General features: G+C 33.0%; 1 protein-coding gene across 1 annotated transcript; it reads left to right on the top strand.

Annotated features, from left to right (window-relative positions):
- Positions 1-3217: 3217 nt before the first annotated feature.
- On the top strand, positions 3218-18948 carry LOC107443523 (uncharacterized). Its single transcript, XM_016057433.3, has 4 exons — positions 3218-3374; positions 6805-7002; positions 11007-11113; positions 18096-18948. Exons 1-4 carry the CDS (start codon positions 3320-3322, stop codon positions 18723-18725), a joined length of 990 nt encoding a protein of 329 aa, XP_015912919.1. The 5' UTR covers positions 3218-3319; the 3' UTR covers positions 18726-18948.
- The last annotated feature ends 984 nt before the right edge of the window (positions 18949-19932 follow it).

Here is a 19932-nt window from a genome sequence, read left to right as displayed (position 1 = left end):
TTTCTGTGTTACCATAAAACAATTGAATTTGTTTTTGGTACTGATGTTGAGAAAAGTATTTTCGGAACAGAAAAATAAATTCAATTGAATTTTAGATTCTGAATTGTTGCCAAATACTTTTAAAAGAAAAATTCTTAATCAAATATACATATTTAAACAAAGTGCACTGGAGTGTGATCACCTTTTATTTTCGAACGACCTTTCCCTTTGTGAAGGTGAGGTGAACAATGCTTGAATTCAATTATTTATTCAACCTGATTATAGAGAGATTTTAATTGCATTATAAGGTTTATTTAAAATATATAAAAGGTAGCTTTGTTCACGTAACAGTAATGAATTCTGTAAAAGTCATGAGAAATGAAAAAAGAAGTTTAATTTAAATTCGATAAATATCAATCCCGAATTCCACTGAAATTAAATACAAATTTGAAAGAAAAAGTCCTTCGTACAATATATGTTTCCGGGGGGGGATAGCTTGTTTGGTAGGACATTGGACTCTAGTACGTGAGAATGGGAGTTCGAATCCAGCCGGTTGAAGAATCCGCGTGTATTAAAAGGTGACTGGTTCTCATTAAATTTGTCGGGGTCACAAATTCCTCCAAGTTCCCATAACAAATCAATAACTCTTTGGGAACTAAATTGGAGATTGGTCGTTCTTTGTTGTAGTTACCAAAAAAACCTTTCATTCTTAACTACTAAATTAAAAACATAAATGTAGCACACAAAAAAAATTGCGAACCAAAAACAAATAAAATTTTAATGCTTAATTTAACGAAAAAATATCACCTTGTGAGAAAAACACAAGAAAGTTCAACTAAAAAGAAGAAAAAAGAATGTTCTATTGATTCTCTTAAAAAACAAAGAGAAAACGTGAATCGCCAACACAATATGTCCTTTTTTAATTTCATGCTTTTTGCCAACCTGGTTAAATTTGACTTCAAATGCAATTTAAATTATGCTCTTTGAAAATAATCGTCTGCTACTATGTCTTATTTATGGTTATTAGNCGGCCAAATGAAAGATTTAAAAATGCCACACGACATGTTGGATACATAATACTTTTGCTGACCTATCGCAGAGTTATAAGAGAAAGGATTTTAATATGCAGTTTTCAGATTTTTACAGTGTTTGATTTCATATTTTTTTACTGTTCTGATTTTTCTCTATCGCTTTAAATATGCAACTAGGATATCGTATTGTTATTGATCTTCTGGATCAAGGATTTCGGGTAACAAAAAAAAATTTTAAATCTCAAAACACAAGTCATCTCTCTTAATTTTTTTAAACTTTAATGCTCTTTGTAGCGTAAAAAGTGCTTTTGTTAAGTGGCTGTGATGTAGTAGGTGTACTTCATCCACCGACCTTTTGGTTAACTGCCGAACGTCGATTGCGGCGAGTAGGTTCTTAAAATATTAATAATAATCTTGGAACATGCATTTGAATAACTGAATTGATAATTTATCCAGACTTTTGATCTTGTTCTTTTAAGCCATGGTATTTGCACGATTTGTGTTTCATGACCATGAGTGAAAAAAAAACCAACATCAAGCCCAACATATAAATAAATAATCATCTGAAAAATCGTTTCGAGAATATATTTAATCTCTAATTTACTTTCAAGCTTAGTATTGACAAAATGTGACCATTTATTGTTGTTTATCAGTCCAAAATGTGTTCAGGTAAACCAACACCTCCTAGAAAGAACAGGCTTCAGCACGGGTTACCATAAATATCCCTTAGTAGTCCAAACGTAATGACATATTTTGTATTTTCAACCACTGCGCAGCTTAGTACCCTTAACGTAATGACATCTTTCTTATTTTTCGACTACTGCGCAGTTAACTTTGTTAGATCGGACTACTAAATTGATCCGTGCTGAGGCCTTCCTACTTCTAGGAGGTGTTGGGTAAACCCTGGTGTTGGTGGCACTTGGGGCAAGTTAGGTACGTATTTATATCCTCATAAAAACGCAAACTCTTTTAAGTGGCAGCTGCTAAAGTGAAAGAACGGGGTATACATATTTTCCTATTAGAAGACAGGGTTAAGGCTGGGCCTTGTCTACTATTACTGCTACCAGTGGTATGTAAGAGATATCACCCAATCCTTCTTAATTACTCGATTGCTTCTTAGAGAAAAGTTTAAGATATGTTAGCTTTGAAGAAGAAGCTGGTAAGAGACCACAGTCTGCTCCTTCAAGACTTGACAAGTCATTTCCATGTAAATTTACGCGGGGAGGAATACTTTGAAATTTTTTTTACTACGCTGAAGGGAAATGTATTTTGATTCATGCATCTTAACCCCCAAAAGGTTCCAGATGCATTGAGCTGTGGCTATCAGTCTGTATCCAGACCAAAGGTTATCGTAATTGTGTTTTCTCAGAATAGTCATCAGACACTTATAGTTCGTTCACCAGGAGTTGGCACTTGGCTCCACCTCCTCGGACGCAGACTTCATTTCGGCGCGGGAGAAGAGAAGCATCTCCACGCTTGAAATTGAGACAACCTTAATGCGCGCCAAACACAAATAACGACTTCTTTTTCAGTCACTTACTTCGCTTTATCATCTGCTATTACCATCAGTATTTCGTTTCACTAACTAATTAAATATATTTTAAATTTACAAACTGCTGTTTTCCCAGCAAAATGTTTCAAAAAGGACAAATTATTCATTCAAAAGAGAGAAGTACCATAAAAAATGGGGTGAAATATCAACAAATTTATGAAATATTCAATGTTAAAAAAAATGCAAATAAAGTTTGAAAAATAAATATTTTTGCCATTCGATCGTCAAATAGCACCTTGTTTCCAAAATAACGAAATAGTATCGTCGCATACCACGTGATGAAGGCGGAGTCAAGTGCCAACTCCTGGTGAACGAGCCATATCTATCTATTGCAAAAAGTTCACTTCTGAAAACAAAATAGAAATCTGGGTTGACGTAGAGAAATTGTATCTTCTGCAGTTTTCAATTAAAATTCTGCTAAAAAAAACCAATATTGCTGCCGTCAGTATACATTTTGATGTCCCGTTTGAGGTTTTCTGATGTGTTTACATTTTAATACCTATAAATGTTGATTCAACTGCTTCTATCACTTTAAAAATTGCAAAGTAATAAATTTTAACGTTACACAATAGCTAAATTGAACTATAAAGGTGACATTTTATGAGACATTAATAAAATTTTACTTAAAAAGCAAGGTGTACTAACAATTCTATTTTAACTAGGTTAATATAGAAAGTTAAAAAAAAATTACTTTTCTATATTAACTAGGATTAATAGTTTGAAACAACGCATAGTTCACGCTTAGCTTGTTATAGAAATGTCTAGGTTGAATTCAAACTTTGTTAGGCGGATTTTCTTCTTTAGAAATATAGGTAAATATACTCATAATTTGAAATCTTCTCTTTTTTCTTCTTTAATGTACAAAAATTTCTACAATCCTCTAATGTGAGAGTCGATACGCTGTAATGTTAACATGAAGATATAATGTTAATGTGTTGTCGACACGAATATCTCGTCCGGCTCGCACCGACCTGCTGACGTAAAATATTATCAGTTGTAGACGGATCATGTGCTAGAGTTCTCTTGCCCTCAGACTAACCGTGGGAGGCTTAAAAAAGAGTAATTATACATCAGTTTATTTATGTTAGCAATTAGATACATATGTTTCAAAAATCGGTAACCTCAATAAATTTTAAAGATTTATTAATAGAGAAAGAGAATAAAGTTTTTAAACTCTAGCAAATCATTAGTTTATTTCCTAAAAAATAGCATTTTAAAAAATGACTAAGGTTTAAATGTGTGAAACTTGAATTTCCCAGATGGTATACTTTTTAAAAGCATTTTTTGATATTTTCATTCTAAGAACTAAATTCCCAGTATTGCATCTCGTAATTCGCTTTTTCATTGTTGATTAATTTATCGGGCTTTTCACAATTACTTTTACATTTACACAGAATTATTTCATAATTTTCAAACATTTTGAACGAAAAGTGCTTTCAGGTATAAGGACAAAATATATCGAGCAGAATATAGCAAGACAAAATCTTGTGCGGTCAAAACTTTGAGTGGGCGAAATCTCGAATGGGCAAAATCTCGCTTAGACAAAATATTGCGTGCTTAATATGATAACAAAGATATTCCATTAATGACACGATAAAAATTTGATTACAAAAACACATTCCCTCCCCCAAACTGCAGATTTTCAGAAAATAAATTTTCGAACGTAACATTTTGTATTAAATACTTTTCATCTGTAAAATATGCAAACTTTCAAATACAGTCCCGCTTTGTTCAAATACGACCACAATGATTTAACATTGAGTAACTTGAATTGTGGAATTACTGTTAACTCTCACTTATGATTTCATAACGACTGAGCATAGTGTTTTCTATGTCATTGCAAACAATATTTTTTTTTTATGATAAGTTTAATGTGAGTGAAGGAAATGTACTGAATTTTGTTTTTTGTGCTTGGTGTTCGGAATTTATTTACAAAGCAACAAAATTCATTTAAAAGAGATATTAACTACCCTATTTATTTTATGTCCGTGCCTCAAGCTCTAATGCAAAAAATTGAAATCGACTGTTGTGAAGTAAACGTGGCAGAGACAGACGATTTCAAATAACATCGTTGGAGATAATTAGCAACACTTTTCAAAACTTTTTAGACTCAGTAGAACATTTATTTCCTTGCATCAGAATAGAGAAGAACCCATCTGAGATATTTAGGGCGATTTAACATTTATATATCAAAAGTTAATTAATCGAACAATAACGGGATTTTCTAAGACAAGCAGCACTGACGATCGTACTAGAAATAATTGTTCGATATTAATATCTTAGACGTAGAAGAAACACCTGAAAATGCCAAACGAGGAGGACGAGTGACAGTGCACAGGATGTTATCATTGTTATCATTGAAGTGTGTTATCATTGTGATCCCAAGTGTTATCATTGAAAGTGATGGTGCTGTTGATCGTTCGGATTGGTATACTTTCGTTTGTATTCTGCATTCTTATTGGAGAAATGTTTTAATAGTTTTCTTTTAAATGTATGGAAAAAAAATTATGATATTAACAAATAGTTAAACTATACTCAGTTGCGCGAAAGCTTATCGATATCCGAAGCCTAATGTGCCCATGCTAGTTTTCGTGACTTTACGCTCTAGGGTTTTCTGATTAAGTGGTCAGCCGAGCACGGAAGCCCTAGTGTTTCGTTTCCGAGTATGCTTCGTGCTGTGATACCCCCCTTATCACAACTGGAATGAAAACTGACAACGCATGGGCAGTTAACTATCTCAGTTAGTGATGTTTTAGTTTGGAAGATAGTAAATTTGGGCAGATCCTCTTCCATAGAGTTGTAAAGGAAAATGAATTACTTTTTATTTGTTGCATTTTAAATAAATTATTTCCTGTTTGTCATGAAGTCTAGTCCGTATTTATCATTAGAATACGTTATTCATTTTAATGGCCCATTGTTAGCACGGACGAAATAAAAATATTTAAAAATTTATCATACACAAAAAGGATTTTTTTTTTCGATCAAGTAAAATGACTTTTATTTTGAAATTTGTATTTTTCTCAATTTTGCATACCGCTTGTTTTTTAATTACCATCTTAATATAAATTAATCTCTTCAGAACTTTTACTAAAAAAATATTAAAAGCGACATTATTAACTGATAAAGTCTTCACAGTTTTACTCAGAGTTTTTCAGATTATTATTAGATCAATTTACAAACTTTTTAGCAGTGACATCATAACAAATTGTACCTAATAAAATTTTTCAATAATTTCAAATTTAATTAATTTTTAACAAAATTTTTAAAAAAATTCAAATTTTTAGGTTATTAAATTTGTGAAGTGATTAATATATTTTTATGGAAATGTTCTGAAATCATGTTCTAAATTTTCATTCCAAAAACTACCGCCAGAACGGAGACTCCAATATTTTTGTTTTTATAAGCGAACATATATCCAACAAAAATGCAAAGTTAAAGAAATTTCATTTAAAAGTAGTGCACATATAGATCTATAAATAAGGGGTTGGGAGGATATTCTATTGCTAAGTCATGAATCATACCATAAAATTCACTCGTAATAAAGTAGATTGCTCTAAACAAGTATAGGTGAAGATGTACGAGTTCACCGTGCACTTGCATATCTTTACCAGCACTTATTTAGATGAATCTAGAATCCCTTTTAACTCCTTCCTTCTCGCTCCCGTGAAAATGATGGGGTGAGGTTTCACCCTCTATTTCTCGCTCCCGTGAAATTTCCAGGCTGGAGTGTTCAACAGTAACGCGCCAATAAGAATGAAACTAATTCATTTCTTTTGATTGGAAAACATTTCATTTCTCATTTTACACACCAGATGGCAGTACACAGGATATTTTTTAGGTAATTATGCATAGTTAGTTTATTTTAAACTAGGTGTCAGCACAAGATGTTTGGATGTCAGAAAAAAAAATATGCACTTTTATGACTGTTTTCTTGAAAATTAACCGATCGTTAAGGAGTTAAAGATAAATATTGCACAATTGATGGCTTTAAAAGCATTGTTTCAAAATGTTTCTTAAGCATTCCTTTAATAATGTGCAAAACCTTTTATTTTTCATTTCTATTGCGTTTTGAAAAAGAGAAGCGCGCGTAGAAAGTAAATTTTAAAAGACGTTCTTTTTCAAATTTCTTGCTCTATTTAAGAATGAAACTTTTTTTCAAAAGATAAAGCAGGTAAATTATCTGTAAAATACATAGTAAATTTTAAGTAAACAATGAAATAAAATTCTCAATTTTCTTTCCAGTTGAAAGTAAAACTTATGAAGCAGGACGAAATTATTCTGAAGTAAGTAGTAATTGGACAATAAGGAACATCACCGAGGTCGACATTCCGAAAATAGCTGAAATCCGAAAATCGCCAACTTGTCACGATTGCTTATATAGCCTGTATTCCTTTCATAAGTTGGATCCAGAAGCGATTATTGTAGCTGAAAATGATAATGGTAAAGGTTTACCTGATTCTAAATAAAAATGAAATAACACAGTTAATTACATTAGCTATTTTTCTTGCGAAAAATATGGTTTCAAGAATTTTTGCTTTCTTCGTAAAAAATTTTTTCCAGTGTCAGGATTCTAGTTGTTTATTCACCAATTCTAAATTTTTTTCAAAGCAATTTTCTTAAATGCTGATTTGAAAATTTTAAAACATTTGTTTTTCAAAACAGTACATGAATTGCTGAAGGAAATCTATTCCGATTATGTTGAGAATTCCAGAAAAAATGATTTAAAAAAATACTTGAGAAGTTTTGGAATAAAATGCAAGCAATATTATCCCTTTTTAAATAAAGCTTTGAAAAGAGTCAGTATATTTTCAATCGAGAATATGGTAAAATATTCTCTATTGAAAATATACAGAGGGCTTCATTATCCCCATCTTTATATATTTTTTACACCTTATGGTTTCAAAAACCTTGTCAAACAATGAGGTCAAAACTGCATACTCCTTAGGAGTGATAAATTTGCATTTTAAAGACGAAAAAAAAAGGAAAAGATCTAAATCACTGTTGGTGAAAGTGGAATTAGAAACATTAAAACCAGTTTCAATGACAGATAATAATTTATTTATTTATTTCCAATGAGCTGCACAATCGGACTTGCCGATGAACAAACCTAGTGCGTTCTCCAGAGGTGGTATCCACTCTTTCAGGACCACCACAGTGGGTGAGATACCGTTGGTCATGTTAATTTTGACGTCTAGTTTCTGCCACACTAGATGGCAGCACCGAGACTCTATTTGGACGCTAAAGTGCATTTAGGATTTAGTTTTGCCGGAAATGCCAAGAGCCAATAAGCACTCTAGGCACACTGACAGAGAATAAGGATTTGCCTAATAATCTGTTACTTTCTCTCAGTTTCCGCCTACAATTAATGAATTCATGAACTTTAATATAACCTCTCACTGCCTTCATTTGTCAGATTTTTATAATGTTTTTGCGTGTTTTTCTCAAATAGTTATTTATTTATGACCTCCAATGTACAGTGAGCAAAAAAGTCATAAATCGTGATTTAATGATAGGAGTTTCATGTACTAGAACTTAATGGTTCAGGTGACTAACCTTAAATTTGTTTGAGGTGAACCGGGTTGAAATCCCTGCTATGGCTGGTCTATACGAATTCCGCATCCGGCTTGCATAAACCACAGAGCTGACGTAAAATATCCTCAGTGGTAGAAGGATCATGGGCTAGAGTCCCCTTGCAGTCAGGCTACCCATGGGAGGTTCTCGTGGCCTTCCTCTCCATGTGACGCAAATGCGGGTTAGCTCCATCAAAAAGTCGTCCAAGTAGACAAATTTCTCCCAATACTTGATCCAGGAGTTCCTTTGTATTCTGGATAGGGTTCAAAATTACAAGACTCGGAGTTGAAGCTTGGAGTTTCTGAGAAACGTAACTTAATTAGTTAGGCGAAGAGTGAGAAATCGTTATGCTATCATTGACGCATATGATGCTTAATTAAATAATTTAAGTAATAGGTAATAATTGAAAGTAAAATACGTACTAAATAGGAGCATTAGTAAAGAAAATGTGCTTATGAGAATCGTAAAAAATCGTAATGCTACTATTGTCATCCATGATACTCGATTAAATTTGTATGAATGTAAAATGAAATTCAAAAATAAGTTTTGTACCCTAAACGGTATTGGTTTACTTACTTTGAAAGTACAAAAGTATATATGCTATCGTGTAAAAGTTTTCGATTACTCTGTGGAAAAAACATTTTGGCCTTCCTGTGCATTTTTTCTTTTTTTTTTCGGTCGAGTGTGCTATCATCATTGCTCATAATCGACATATCAACATTGTAATCAGCATATATATCACCCTTGATTAAGGAATTTTTAACATTCCTGTTATTTAATCATAAATTGCCCTTCGTTAAAATTTGAACCTTTGCACGCATGTTCCTTTTCTTATACAAGGTGTTTATAAAGTCCCGGACCCATTTTGATGTTTAATAACTCATAATAAAGATAGATAAAAATTATTACATAAATGGCTAGATAGACTCAAAAAGTTTCATGACCTTTATCAATGAACTTCCACGTGTGCCCCCTTCGTCGCACGGAGAATATCAAGTCAATAGTCAATTTCACGCCAGGTAGCGGCATCCACAGAGGCTATTGCGGTTATAATTCTGGCATTTAGGTCATCAATTTTCGACACCATACTCCTGTAAAGATTGTCCTTTATAAATCCCCAAAGTAAAATTTCCAGCGGCGTTATATCAGATGATCTGGGTGGCCAAGGAATTGGACCTCCTCGCCCAATCCATCTTCCTGGAAAATGGTCATTCAAAGAACTACGAACGATGATTCCCCAATGAGGTGGTGCACCATCTTGTTGCAAAAAGACATGTGGCTGAAGCTCTTCTAGTTGTGGAAATACGAAGTTTTCTAACGTGTCTAAGTATACGACTGATGAGACCGTCTTTTCTGTAAAAAAGAAAGGTCCAATGCATTAGTCCACACCACACATTAACCTTTGGGGAATCCCTTTGTGTTTCACGGTATTGAAACTTTTTGAGTCTATCTAACCATTTATGTTATTAATTTTAATCAATCTTTATTATTTTATGAGTTATTAAACATCAAAATGGGTCCGGGACTTTGTAAACACCCTGTATATTTCGAGCCTAAGAACCAATTTTGCACAATTTAGTGCAAATTCTGCACGAACAAATGTCAATATAAAAAATAGTATGCTCATAAAATAGCGAGTGGAACGCAGTAAATAATGAAGCAAAGCCTATACTTATAAGTATTCAACTAAACAATTAAATAATTGTATTTTGACTAAATTGTTATAGATTTAGTACTTACTTTGATGTACGAAAACAGTTAAAAATGAAAAACACTATTTAATACCTGACTGAGATTAAAATTGTATTTGATTTAAAGCGGACCTTGCTTTCTTGTCGATAAGCATACTAAGAAAATTTGAAAAAGAATTATATATTTTTTTACTCCATTTTGAATCAACATTAATGTCGAGTTTGGCCAAAGACTTTTTACGCTAGTGTATGTATGTACGCCATGTACCATTATTGATGCTTACTTAATTTTATAAATAAGCATTAATTAAAATGAAAGGACTGAACAGTTAATCGTTATTTCGACAGAATGAAATTTTTAAAAGAAAAATATGTTTTCATTAATCTAATGAAGTAAAGCCACCGAAAGAGCAACAAAAAATAATAAAAAAATATGGGAACTAATCTTTATTAATTGCTTCTGTATATGCGTTTCAGTTTTGGGCATAATTTCGTAGTGTTGATCAATCCAGAGTTTTATATGATTTACTTTTTTGAACCCGTACGAAAATCGGGTATTCATCTAGTATATGAATAAAGCTAAACAACAAGAAATGTCTTTAAGATATGCCACATAAATAGATATACTGTAGTTTTGATTTTATCATTATGAACCTTTTTCAGTATGAAAACACAGAACAAAAGAGGGGAATACAGAATTAATCTCAGAGATTCGTCATATTTCTCTTTTTCTTTCTCTATTTCTCTTCTGTGTTTACATGCTGAAGAAGTCTAATAAACTACATGAANGATTTTATCATTATGAACCTTTTTCAGTATGAAAACACAGAACAAAAGAGGGGAATACAGAATTAATCTCAGAGATTCGTCATATTTCTCTTTTTCTTTCTGTGTTTCCATGCGGAAGAAGTCTAATAAACTATAGTATATTTTATTATGTATTGTCGCCATCTTTTTACACTGATCACTTTTTCTTCCCAATGAAAATCTTTTTTAATAATACTTGAGAAGAAAGGAGAACTAGGTAACAAATATGCTGCGTTTATTGCGCGCTTGACGCTGGAAGGTTGGTGCAACTATTCCTCAGTCTCTGTATCTTTTCTAAACGTACGAATTACATAAAATTGTTTAAACGCAATGTTGATGATTTTAGACTGACATTTTAATTAAATACTTTTGCAGGTAATATTATTGGAACACATTCCATGCTAACTTTCGCAAAAGGCTTCTATACATCCGGATTAACGTATGTTCATCCCAACTACAGAGGAAGCAATCTTGCATTTCAGGTAAGATTAATATATAAGATGTTCTGCAGCGAATTCCCGTTAACCTCTTGAGAGCATCTAATACAGTGGTTCCCAACCTTTTGTGGACCATCGCCCCCCTCTTGGGTTTGGCTGACACATATCGCCCCTTTCTCTTTTTGCTCAAAAAACCATTCATTGTAGCTTGTGAGCAACAAAACACTAAAAATATGCTACGCTATTTGATTTTAATTTAAATTGTAATGTAAATAAGGAGGCACATTTATCCCGCCATTTTTATTAATTAAAAAAAATTGTGCATCTTTTTTTTTTTAAAAAAGANGTTTTTGATGCAGAGAAGTACGTACCTCAGTACTGTTGACAATTATCGGTCGCTGTTCCAGCAATTCAGTACATGTTGGAGGAGCGTGAGGGGGGGGGGAGAGATCGTGAAAAGAATTCCTTGCATAAACCGGGCAGTGGCACTTGACCTTAAAAAAACATCAGTGCTCGGAATACCGGGCAAATGTATACCGGGCAGTGGCACTTAACTATACCTTGTATATATTTCAGACATTTATCAAAAGTCTAGTCAACTAGACCTAGTATATGTGCCACTGCCCGGTATACCCTACACTGATGTTTTTTTAAGGTCATGTGCCATTGCCCGGTATACATTTGCCCGGTATACGCTACACTGATGTTTTTTTAAGGTCAAGTGCCACTGCCCGGTATACCCTACACTGATGTTTTTTTAAAGTTCAGTGCCATTGTCCGGTATGTATTTGCCCGATATACCCTACACTGATGCTTTTTAAGGTCAAGTACCATTGCCCGGTATAATTCTTACATTTCATACTTTGCCTGAAAACATCCAGTATTCTATACAATGCCGGCAACATACATATATAAAGATCTAACTAACTTTAAAGTAAAAAAAAAATTTTAAAACAAAAGCAAAACAGATAACAATAATAAAAGCAAAGACATAAGGAAAAAATTCAACAAATAACATATTTTATACGTGTTCGAAAATGACAGCAAACGTCGCAGAAAATAAACATAAAAACAAATGCGAACGGTGACGGTAAACCTTTGAAATTTAACCAATACGCCAAGGAAGCGAACAAAAAAATCCCCAATATTCTCAGTGTAATTTCCCTCTTTCCCTATTTTCACTCTTCCGACGAAACTCTAAGTATTTAACATTATGGAATCATCCTTCCCCTAGTCGCTTGTTATAAAATTCTATCATTTAAAAAAAATATTTATTTAAGATTTGTTTTTCTCTTTGCGTGCTCGACAATGCACGTGTCTAATAAGAAAAAATATAATTGGATTTATTTTCGTTGTTCAGCGCTCTTAATTACAATGAAAAATTTATAAGAAATTTTTTTTATAGTTTTATGGCGCATTAATATATAAATACCTTTTTTTTAAGTCCAATGGATTTTGTTTTAAGACCAAAAATTCTGAAATGACATATCCTAAAATATGCAAGATATCCTAAAAATTAAAACTCATCATTTCTTTGAGTAATAAATAACTGTTGCTGTTGTTGCTAATTCCCATCTGGTCTAACGGGGTCAGACCAGATCAATGAATCCGTTGATATTGAGAAAATCCGAAACCAGAATGGGAGAGGAATGAATATCGTTCCAGTCCAGCCCTAAACAGATCAAGATGTGCTCAGGTGATGCCTGGTTTTATTGGCATTTAAGGCAAAGAGGAAAGATCTTTTGATTTGCAGAAAATGTCAGACTTTTCAGGTGTCCACTGGCCAGTCGGGATAGGCAGGTGTTGGTTTGCCTGTCACCAGGGAGAGATAGAGAGAGTCCTGGTCTTTTTGCTTTAATAAATAACTAATGAAGTTAACTAATTTTAAATGCTTTTTCTTTCTCTAAGTTACATATTTAAGTAAAACTTGCATTTCATGCCGTTATTTAAATTACGGGTTTCATGAGGGTAATATACTGCCCTTGCATCAGAAAGGTCCTGGGTTCGAATCCCGGGCAAGGCATGGATGTTTCTTGCTCTCTCTCTCTGTGTTCTATGTCCTTTCTCCTTTGTGTGTGAATGTGACCCGCCCTAAAAACGGGTTGTGGTTGCGTGAATGGCGTGGGTGAAGTCGAATTCCTGGCCATAGATGGCGCCACTGAAAAACAGGAACAATCGCATCCCCACTGCCTAAACAGGCATACGACAAAAAAAAATGAGGGTAATATTTGGTTTTTCAGAATCCTTGTCAGGAATGAAGGAATAAAATCTTTGCAAATTATAAGCAGAAAATAAATATTTTAGTAAGAGTGAAGAAAATGACGTCGAAGTCTGTTGAATCGCAAAAAAGGAAGGTGGGATGAGAAACATCAAAACTGGATCGAGGTAGGTTGTCAAGTCTGAAATTTGTAGGGGATAAAAGACAAAGCGGTTGTAGATATAAGGAACTACTTCATTCATCAAAGTAATTATCAATCCATATTTTTCTTACACTTTTGCCATGTATGTAGCAGGTTGTTCTGGCAAGTTTAATCCTGACTGCGAGAGTCAATAAATTTCTGAAAGATCAGTTTTACAGCATTTTCGAAATAAAACTGTTTTCTATTAAAATGCTGCAAAATTTAGAAAGATATTGCTCGAATTGGCTAGGCTTTATGAATTTCTGAACTTCTTCATCATCATCCAGATGATGAAAAAGTAAAAATTCTAACTCGTGAAGTTTTGCCAAAGTTAATTCCGTAGCGTGTTGTCAATGTCATTGACAATGTCATGCAGTAACACCAGAAATGATTTTCTGAATAATCTAAACTATTTTTCTTTAAAGTTATGAATCATTTTGTCGAGTTAGTTGCATTATATTTCTATTGTGAATGATGAGCCAGCTTTCATAAAATCTTAATGGATCACATCTGCCGTTAGACCTCCAAATACTCATCATCAGCATTTTCGGTACATATTACGCTTTGGAGAGTGTTCTAGTGGTTACTCTTTGTTCAAACAACTCTACAACCAAATAACGCTGGAGCTAAATACACTCGCATGATCTGCAATGTCAGGTTCCGCATAACAACTCATATTTCATATTAATGCGAATTATCAACAGTTTCCTCTCCAATAAAAATAATTTTAAAAAACTGTTTTTAAAACTGTTCAAAGCTTTCTTTTTGGAGTTTATGATTTTAGGTAGGTTAGACAGTAGCTCTTTGTTAGAAGAGAAAGAAAAGCAGTAAAATATTAAGCCATCATTATACAGGGTGTTTATAAAATCCCGGATCCATTTTGATGTTTAATAACTCATAAAATAAGAAAGATAGATAAAAATTAATAACATAAATGGTTAGATAGACTCACAAACTTTCATGGCCCTTGTCAATGAGCTTCCACGTGTGCTCCCTTCGTCGCACGGAGAATATCAAGTCGATAGTCAGTTTCACGCCAGGTAGCGGCCAGCATGTCGGCATCCACAGAGGCTATTCCTTGGTCACCCAGATCACCTGATATAACGCCGCTGAACTTTTTTCTTTGGGGATTTATAAAGGACAATGTTTACAGGAGGATCGTGTCGAACATTGATGACCTAAAAGCCAGAATTACAACCTCAATAGCCTCTGTGAATGCCGACATGCTTGCCGCTACCGTGCGACGAAGGGGGCACACGTGGAAGTTCATTGACAATGGTCATGAAGCTTTTTGAGTCTATCTAACCATTTATGCTATTAATTTTAATCTATCTTTATTATTTTATGAGTAAACATCAAAATGGGTCCGGGACTTTATAAACACACTGTATTATAATATATTTATGTATATCAATATATATCTATATCATTATGTATCGTAATACCCTCATTATAAAATCTAATAAATATCATATTATAAACTGTTAAGGCAGACGTATCCAACATAGAAATTTCGTCCTAGAAAATGTAATAATCATCTTATTACATTCCCTTTCTTTTTTTACTGTAATCATGGTTTTGATGATCCTAGTCCCAAACTTTATCAAATGTCATTTGTGAAGCTCTTGTATTGGTTTATTTTCCCCTTGATATTAAAATTAATTTGTAGCCTTTAATGTTCATACTTTTTTGAATTCCTTTTGACAAAAATTCGAAAATGTACATTAAGGGTTGTCATTAAGGAACACCCGGCATGCAGGTTTTCTAAAAAATCAAGAAACAGCGTAATTTACGTATTCTAGTATTAATAGATTCTCCTTTCAAACTCATGCAATGTTCAAAATTGAGGTTATTTTTATGTTTATTACCTTTAATATTATCAGCAAATAACATAATTATATTTTCTATGCAAAATTGACGTATTTTAATTAAAAGAAAATTTCGTCACTCCTGTTGTCTGCTTATAACAGTTCGATATGAATACTTAGACAGTGGCCATTACATTGGAAGATAATTGTGAAATATTGAAACAATACTACTTAAATTTGCAAAAAAATTATAAAAATGCAACTTATCATTTTGAAATCCAGAGTTATAGAAAATTCTTAGAAATGTAGTTCTACTCTATGACATAGGAGAGAACATAGCTGCAACCTTTTTGTTACATCAATTTCTCTTCTATCTTCATAACTCCAAATGTAAGTTCCTGAGGAGCTTTTTATTTTGGACATAGCTCTAAAAGTGTGTTTAAAAAAAGAACATATCTCGAAAAGCGTGTTTAAGAAAGTGGAAATAGCTCTTGTTAGGGATTAAAGAAAGCCGACACGGACTTTGCTAATATTGCTGATTTTAAAAAGTAGATATAGCTCGAAATGTCTGTTGTAGATTAGGTACATACCTCGAAATCCTTAAATAAGTATTTTTTTATTATACCAATTTTCTTAAAATACGCATTTTGAATTATGTTCGAAGTAAAAGCTCACACCGACAATTTTTCCCCCAGCAAATAACAAAACAAATATCTTCATCCGTATAAAAGAGAATAGATTTTATAAATTAACTCATCAGAGTAGTGTAGGGGGTAGGGGGCAGGGAACTGTCCTTGCATCAGAAAGGTCCTGGGTTCTAATCCCGGGCAAGACATGGATGTTTCTTTCTCTCTCTGTGTGTTCTATGTCCTTTCTCCCTTGTGTGTGAATGTGACCCGCCCTATAAACGGGTTGTGGTTGTGTGAATGGCGTGGCAGAAATCGAATTCCTGGCCATAGATGGCGCCACTGAAAAACAGGAACAGTCGCACCCCCACTGCCTAAACAGGCATATGACAAAAAAATCAGAGTATCGAATTTAGAGCATTCTGACGTCATGAGAAGATGTATTTTTTGAAAGTGAACTGGATGCATTATGAGGCATTTAGAGAAAAAGTTAGAGATAGAGCCATTTAGTGGTCTGGATGCACTTTTTCTTAGACTTCATCTTTTATTAAAAAAATTAAAAGTGGATGCATTTTTAAGCATATAAATATATAAATTATTATACAAATTATAATACAAATCATTAAAAGAAGAGGCTGCATTTTTAAAAAATCAATATCCTTCGTGACCAATTTGTGTAAAACTTTCATTTGCAGTACATGAAAACCTCTCGTCGTTAGTCCGATGACATTGGAACTTAACGTAAAAATGCGTAAGTGAAAAATGTGTTTTTAGTACTGGAATTTCGGCTAAACTATTAGTCCCAACGACTTGATTTTGATATCACTAGGATCTGTTAACACAATGTATATGATTCAAAATATTTTTTTTTAAATATAGTAATATCAAATTCGTTGATTGGTAGGATCAAATACAAAACGGTGTTTTTAACAGCTAAAACTTACTTAAATTTTGATCTATTAGCCTTTTTACTTCATTTTAGTCTCACTTTATTCAGCATAAAAGAAAAATTGGAAAATTAATTCTTTCCTTTCAATAGGTATTTCAGACCCGACAATATGTATCAAAAAAGCAAAAGTCATCAGTGCAATCAAAAACTATACTTTTTTATACTTCATGTTTACTATATCTCTTATGTTCTAAATTATTAACTCTATCGACTTGGTTTTAATGCAATTCAGTTCAGCATAAATACTTCAAAAAAAATAACTTGTCACTATAGTAAAGTTCAAGTTTACCTATTTTTAAACCCCTAAAGTTTATAAAAACTTTGACTTATTATGCTGAATTAATATCTTTGAAAGTAATTCAAGATAATGGCTGAAGCATTATCTCTTGGAAAGGGGCTACTTTAAAGACAATTACCAGCTTTCCTTTAAACATATCTGCTTCAGAACCGGCATAAATATAAACGGGCATGCTATTTGGTGTATACATGGATTTTTCCTCTACCGACCGGTACAATGCTCTGCCCAGATCGGTATATAGTATTACCTTCATAAATCTTTTTGGTCAGGGTTAACATCTTAATGTAGACAAACCTGCTCGACCCACACATGAGCAATATAGGTCTTAGATTTTTTTACCATTTACATTCCTTAACGTGCCCTGTATTCTTACTGAATGATTTATTGAGAAAGATTTATTAATTTCTAAATTACAAATCTATGAAACAAAGGGTAACAGAGGAATGAATTCTATTGTGAAAGCTTCAAAAATTTCTTGTCATAATTTTGCAATTTAGTTACGAAAGTTGCCAACAGATTGCGCAGTATTATGTACGAACTTCGTGAAAAGAATGCAATTACCGTAGAATTATAATCTGTGATATTCCTGCACCAGAAGCGTATGTTGTTGAGTAGAATTCCTGGTTTAAACCTTCTAATTCGGTACAACAACCATCTTTTGCATTTTCACGCTGGAACTAATAGCAATAATCATCGATGGTTTGCAGCGCCACCTGTTAGTATTTTTTGATAAATTCCGAAATTTCTGAATAAACTTTTCACAGCTTTGATAGTAAATATACCGCTAGTTTTATTTCTCTAACTCCTTTTGTTTCCGAGGTTTTCAATTTTGAAATCAGTAAGTCATTCTCACTACACTTACAACTGATTCTTTCTTGGTACTGCAGATTTTTTTAATTCAGATATACAAAGTGCTTTGCTGATAAGAAATATTTTCATATCTATAGCTTATTCGCAAGGGAATGGAACGACACAGACACAAGAACAGAGGAGTAGGTTTCACCTTCAAACAATGGACAAATATGACATCACATCTAATAGGTGCTAAAACGGAAATAGGTTTTAATGTTCAAGAATACGTTTCCACTGAAAGCATGCACACCAATCTTCTCTCTGACAATCTTCCTGGAGATACTACTATCCATCCATTGGAAACAAATCACTTGGAACTCATCTATGATTACGATTTGCAAGTAGTTGGATGTGAACGGCGGGCATTTTTGGATTTAAGTTTCAATGAACCCCATTGCAAAACTTTGATTGCTTTGAAAAATGAACGTTGTGTAGGATTTGGTTCCGTTAAGTTAACTGTTTGGGGAGCCAAACGAGTCGGACCACTTTACGCAGATGATTCAAAGATAGCAGAAGCGTTGTTGAAATCGTTGCTGGAAGGATTTCCTCAGGGAAAAGGTGTTGCAGTAGTAATTCCTCCTGCCAATTCCGAAGCTTTGAAGTTAATGAACAAGAGTAATATTCCATTAAGTAAAGATTTGTATCAAGTTCATGAGGATGGCGTTCCGCAGTCAGATATGTTGAAAGTATATGCATTATTTGATGTGAGTGGCACATCAATATGAACATATTACTTCATAAAATTCAGGATCTATTTCTACAAGAAAACTTATGAACAATTAAGGAACTATAAGGATTTATGGCTCTCTTTTTCAGAAGTAATTACGAAAGAAATATGTGTTTATTTTAGTAGTAACAAAAGCCTTCATTTCAGGCTAAATCTGTGAGATGAACATAATCACCAAATTCATTATTCGGTGGGCGAAATAAAAGCAATACACTCTTTAATCGACGTATCATTTTTTAGTTAATAGTAGGAGTTTGATGCACTAAGAGGCAATATTCATGGCTTGCTGCTTTGAAACAAAATATAAAAGTTATTTTGCGTAGTACTAGAATTTAAGTGACCAAAAAGGAATCATATTGTTTTAATGGGAAAAAAATATACTGAGATAATCTAAAATCTACCTTAATAATACGAAAAAACATTAATTTTTCAAAATAAAAAATAGAAAAAACACAACTTTCAGTTAAAGGAACAAAACTAAAATATTCCAGACAATTTTAAAATAATTTACTTTGGACTTAATTATTTTTTAAGCTTAATAAAATTTTTCACTTTTTTGTTAAGAAAAATCATTTTGAACTTCAGACAATGAGTAACAGTAGTATTTTTTATTGGTTTTTATATATATATATTAAGGTAGATTATTTAAAATGAATGAATAATGCAAGTTTGAGGCAATAATTTTTTTTCCCTTGCCTGTAGAAAATTTCAAATTTCAAGTTCATTTCGTTACAAGTGAAATATAAATATGCTTTGAGGGGTTTATCTGAAGAAAGCAACAACACTCTAAATTTTTGTTTTGTTATATTATAAGTATATTGCTGCCTAGTTATGGGCACGCATGGTTGTTTCCATGGGGCATTGTTGCTTTCCAGAGTTACGCTCCTCAAAGTTTGTGGAAAATCAGGTTTCTGGTGATTTTCTGCCATAAAAATCTTGGTCAAACAATAGCACTCCAATCATTTTTTTACTGAATATTAAAGTTAACTATTAAGACAAGTTCTGAGATTCAGTACTTTGCTGATTTATCAATACTTTTAGCCGATAAAGCCATTCAAGCTTTCAAAAAATGCATAATCTGCGACTTTTTACATATTTAACTTTTTTTCAAAACGTCATCATCGCTCGAAGAACTTAGTATACCATCCTGTAGGTAAATATATCTACTAACACGTAGAAAAGAAAACTCAAGGGGACCTCAGCCC

This window comes from Parasteatoda tepidariorum, chromosome 7, assembly GCF_043381705.1.
Source record: "Parasteatoda tepidariorum isolate YZ-2023 chromosome 7, CAS_Ptep_4.0, whole genome shotgun sequence".
Taxonomy (NCBI): Eukaryota; Metazoa; Arthropoda; class Arachnida; order Araneae; family Theridiidae; genus Parasteatoda; species Parasteatoda tepidariorum.
This window is presented reverse-complemented; position numbering and strand designations above follow the sequence as displayed.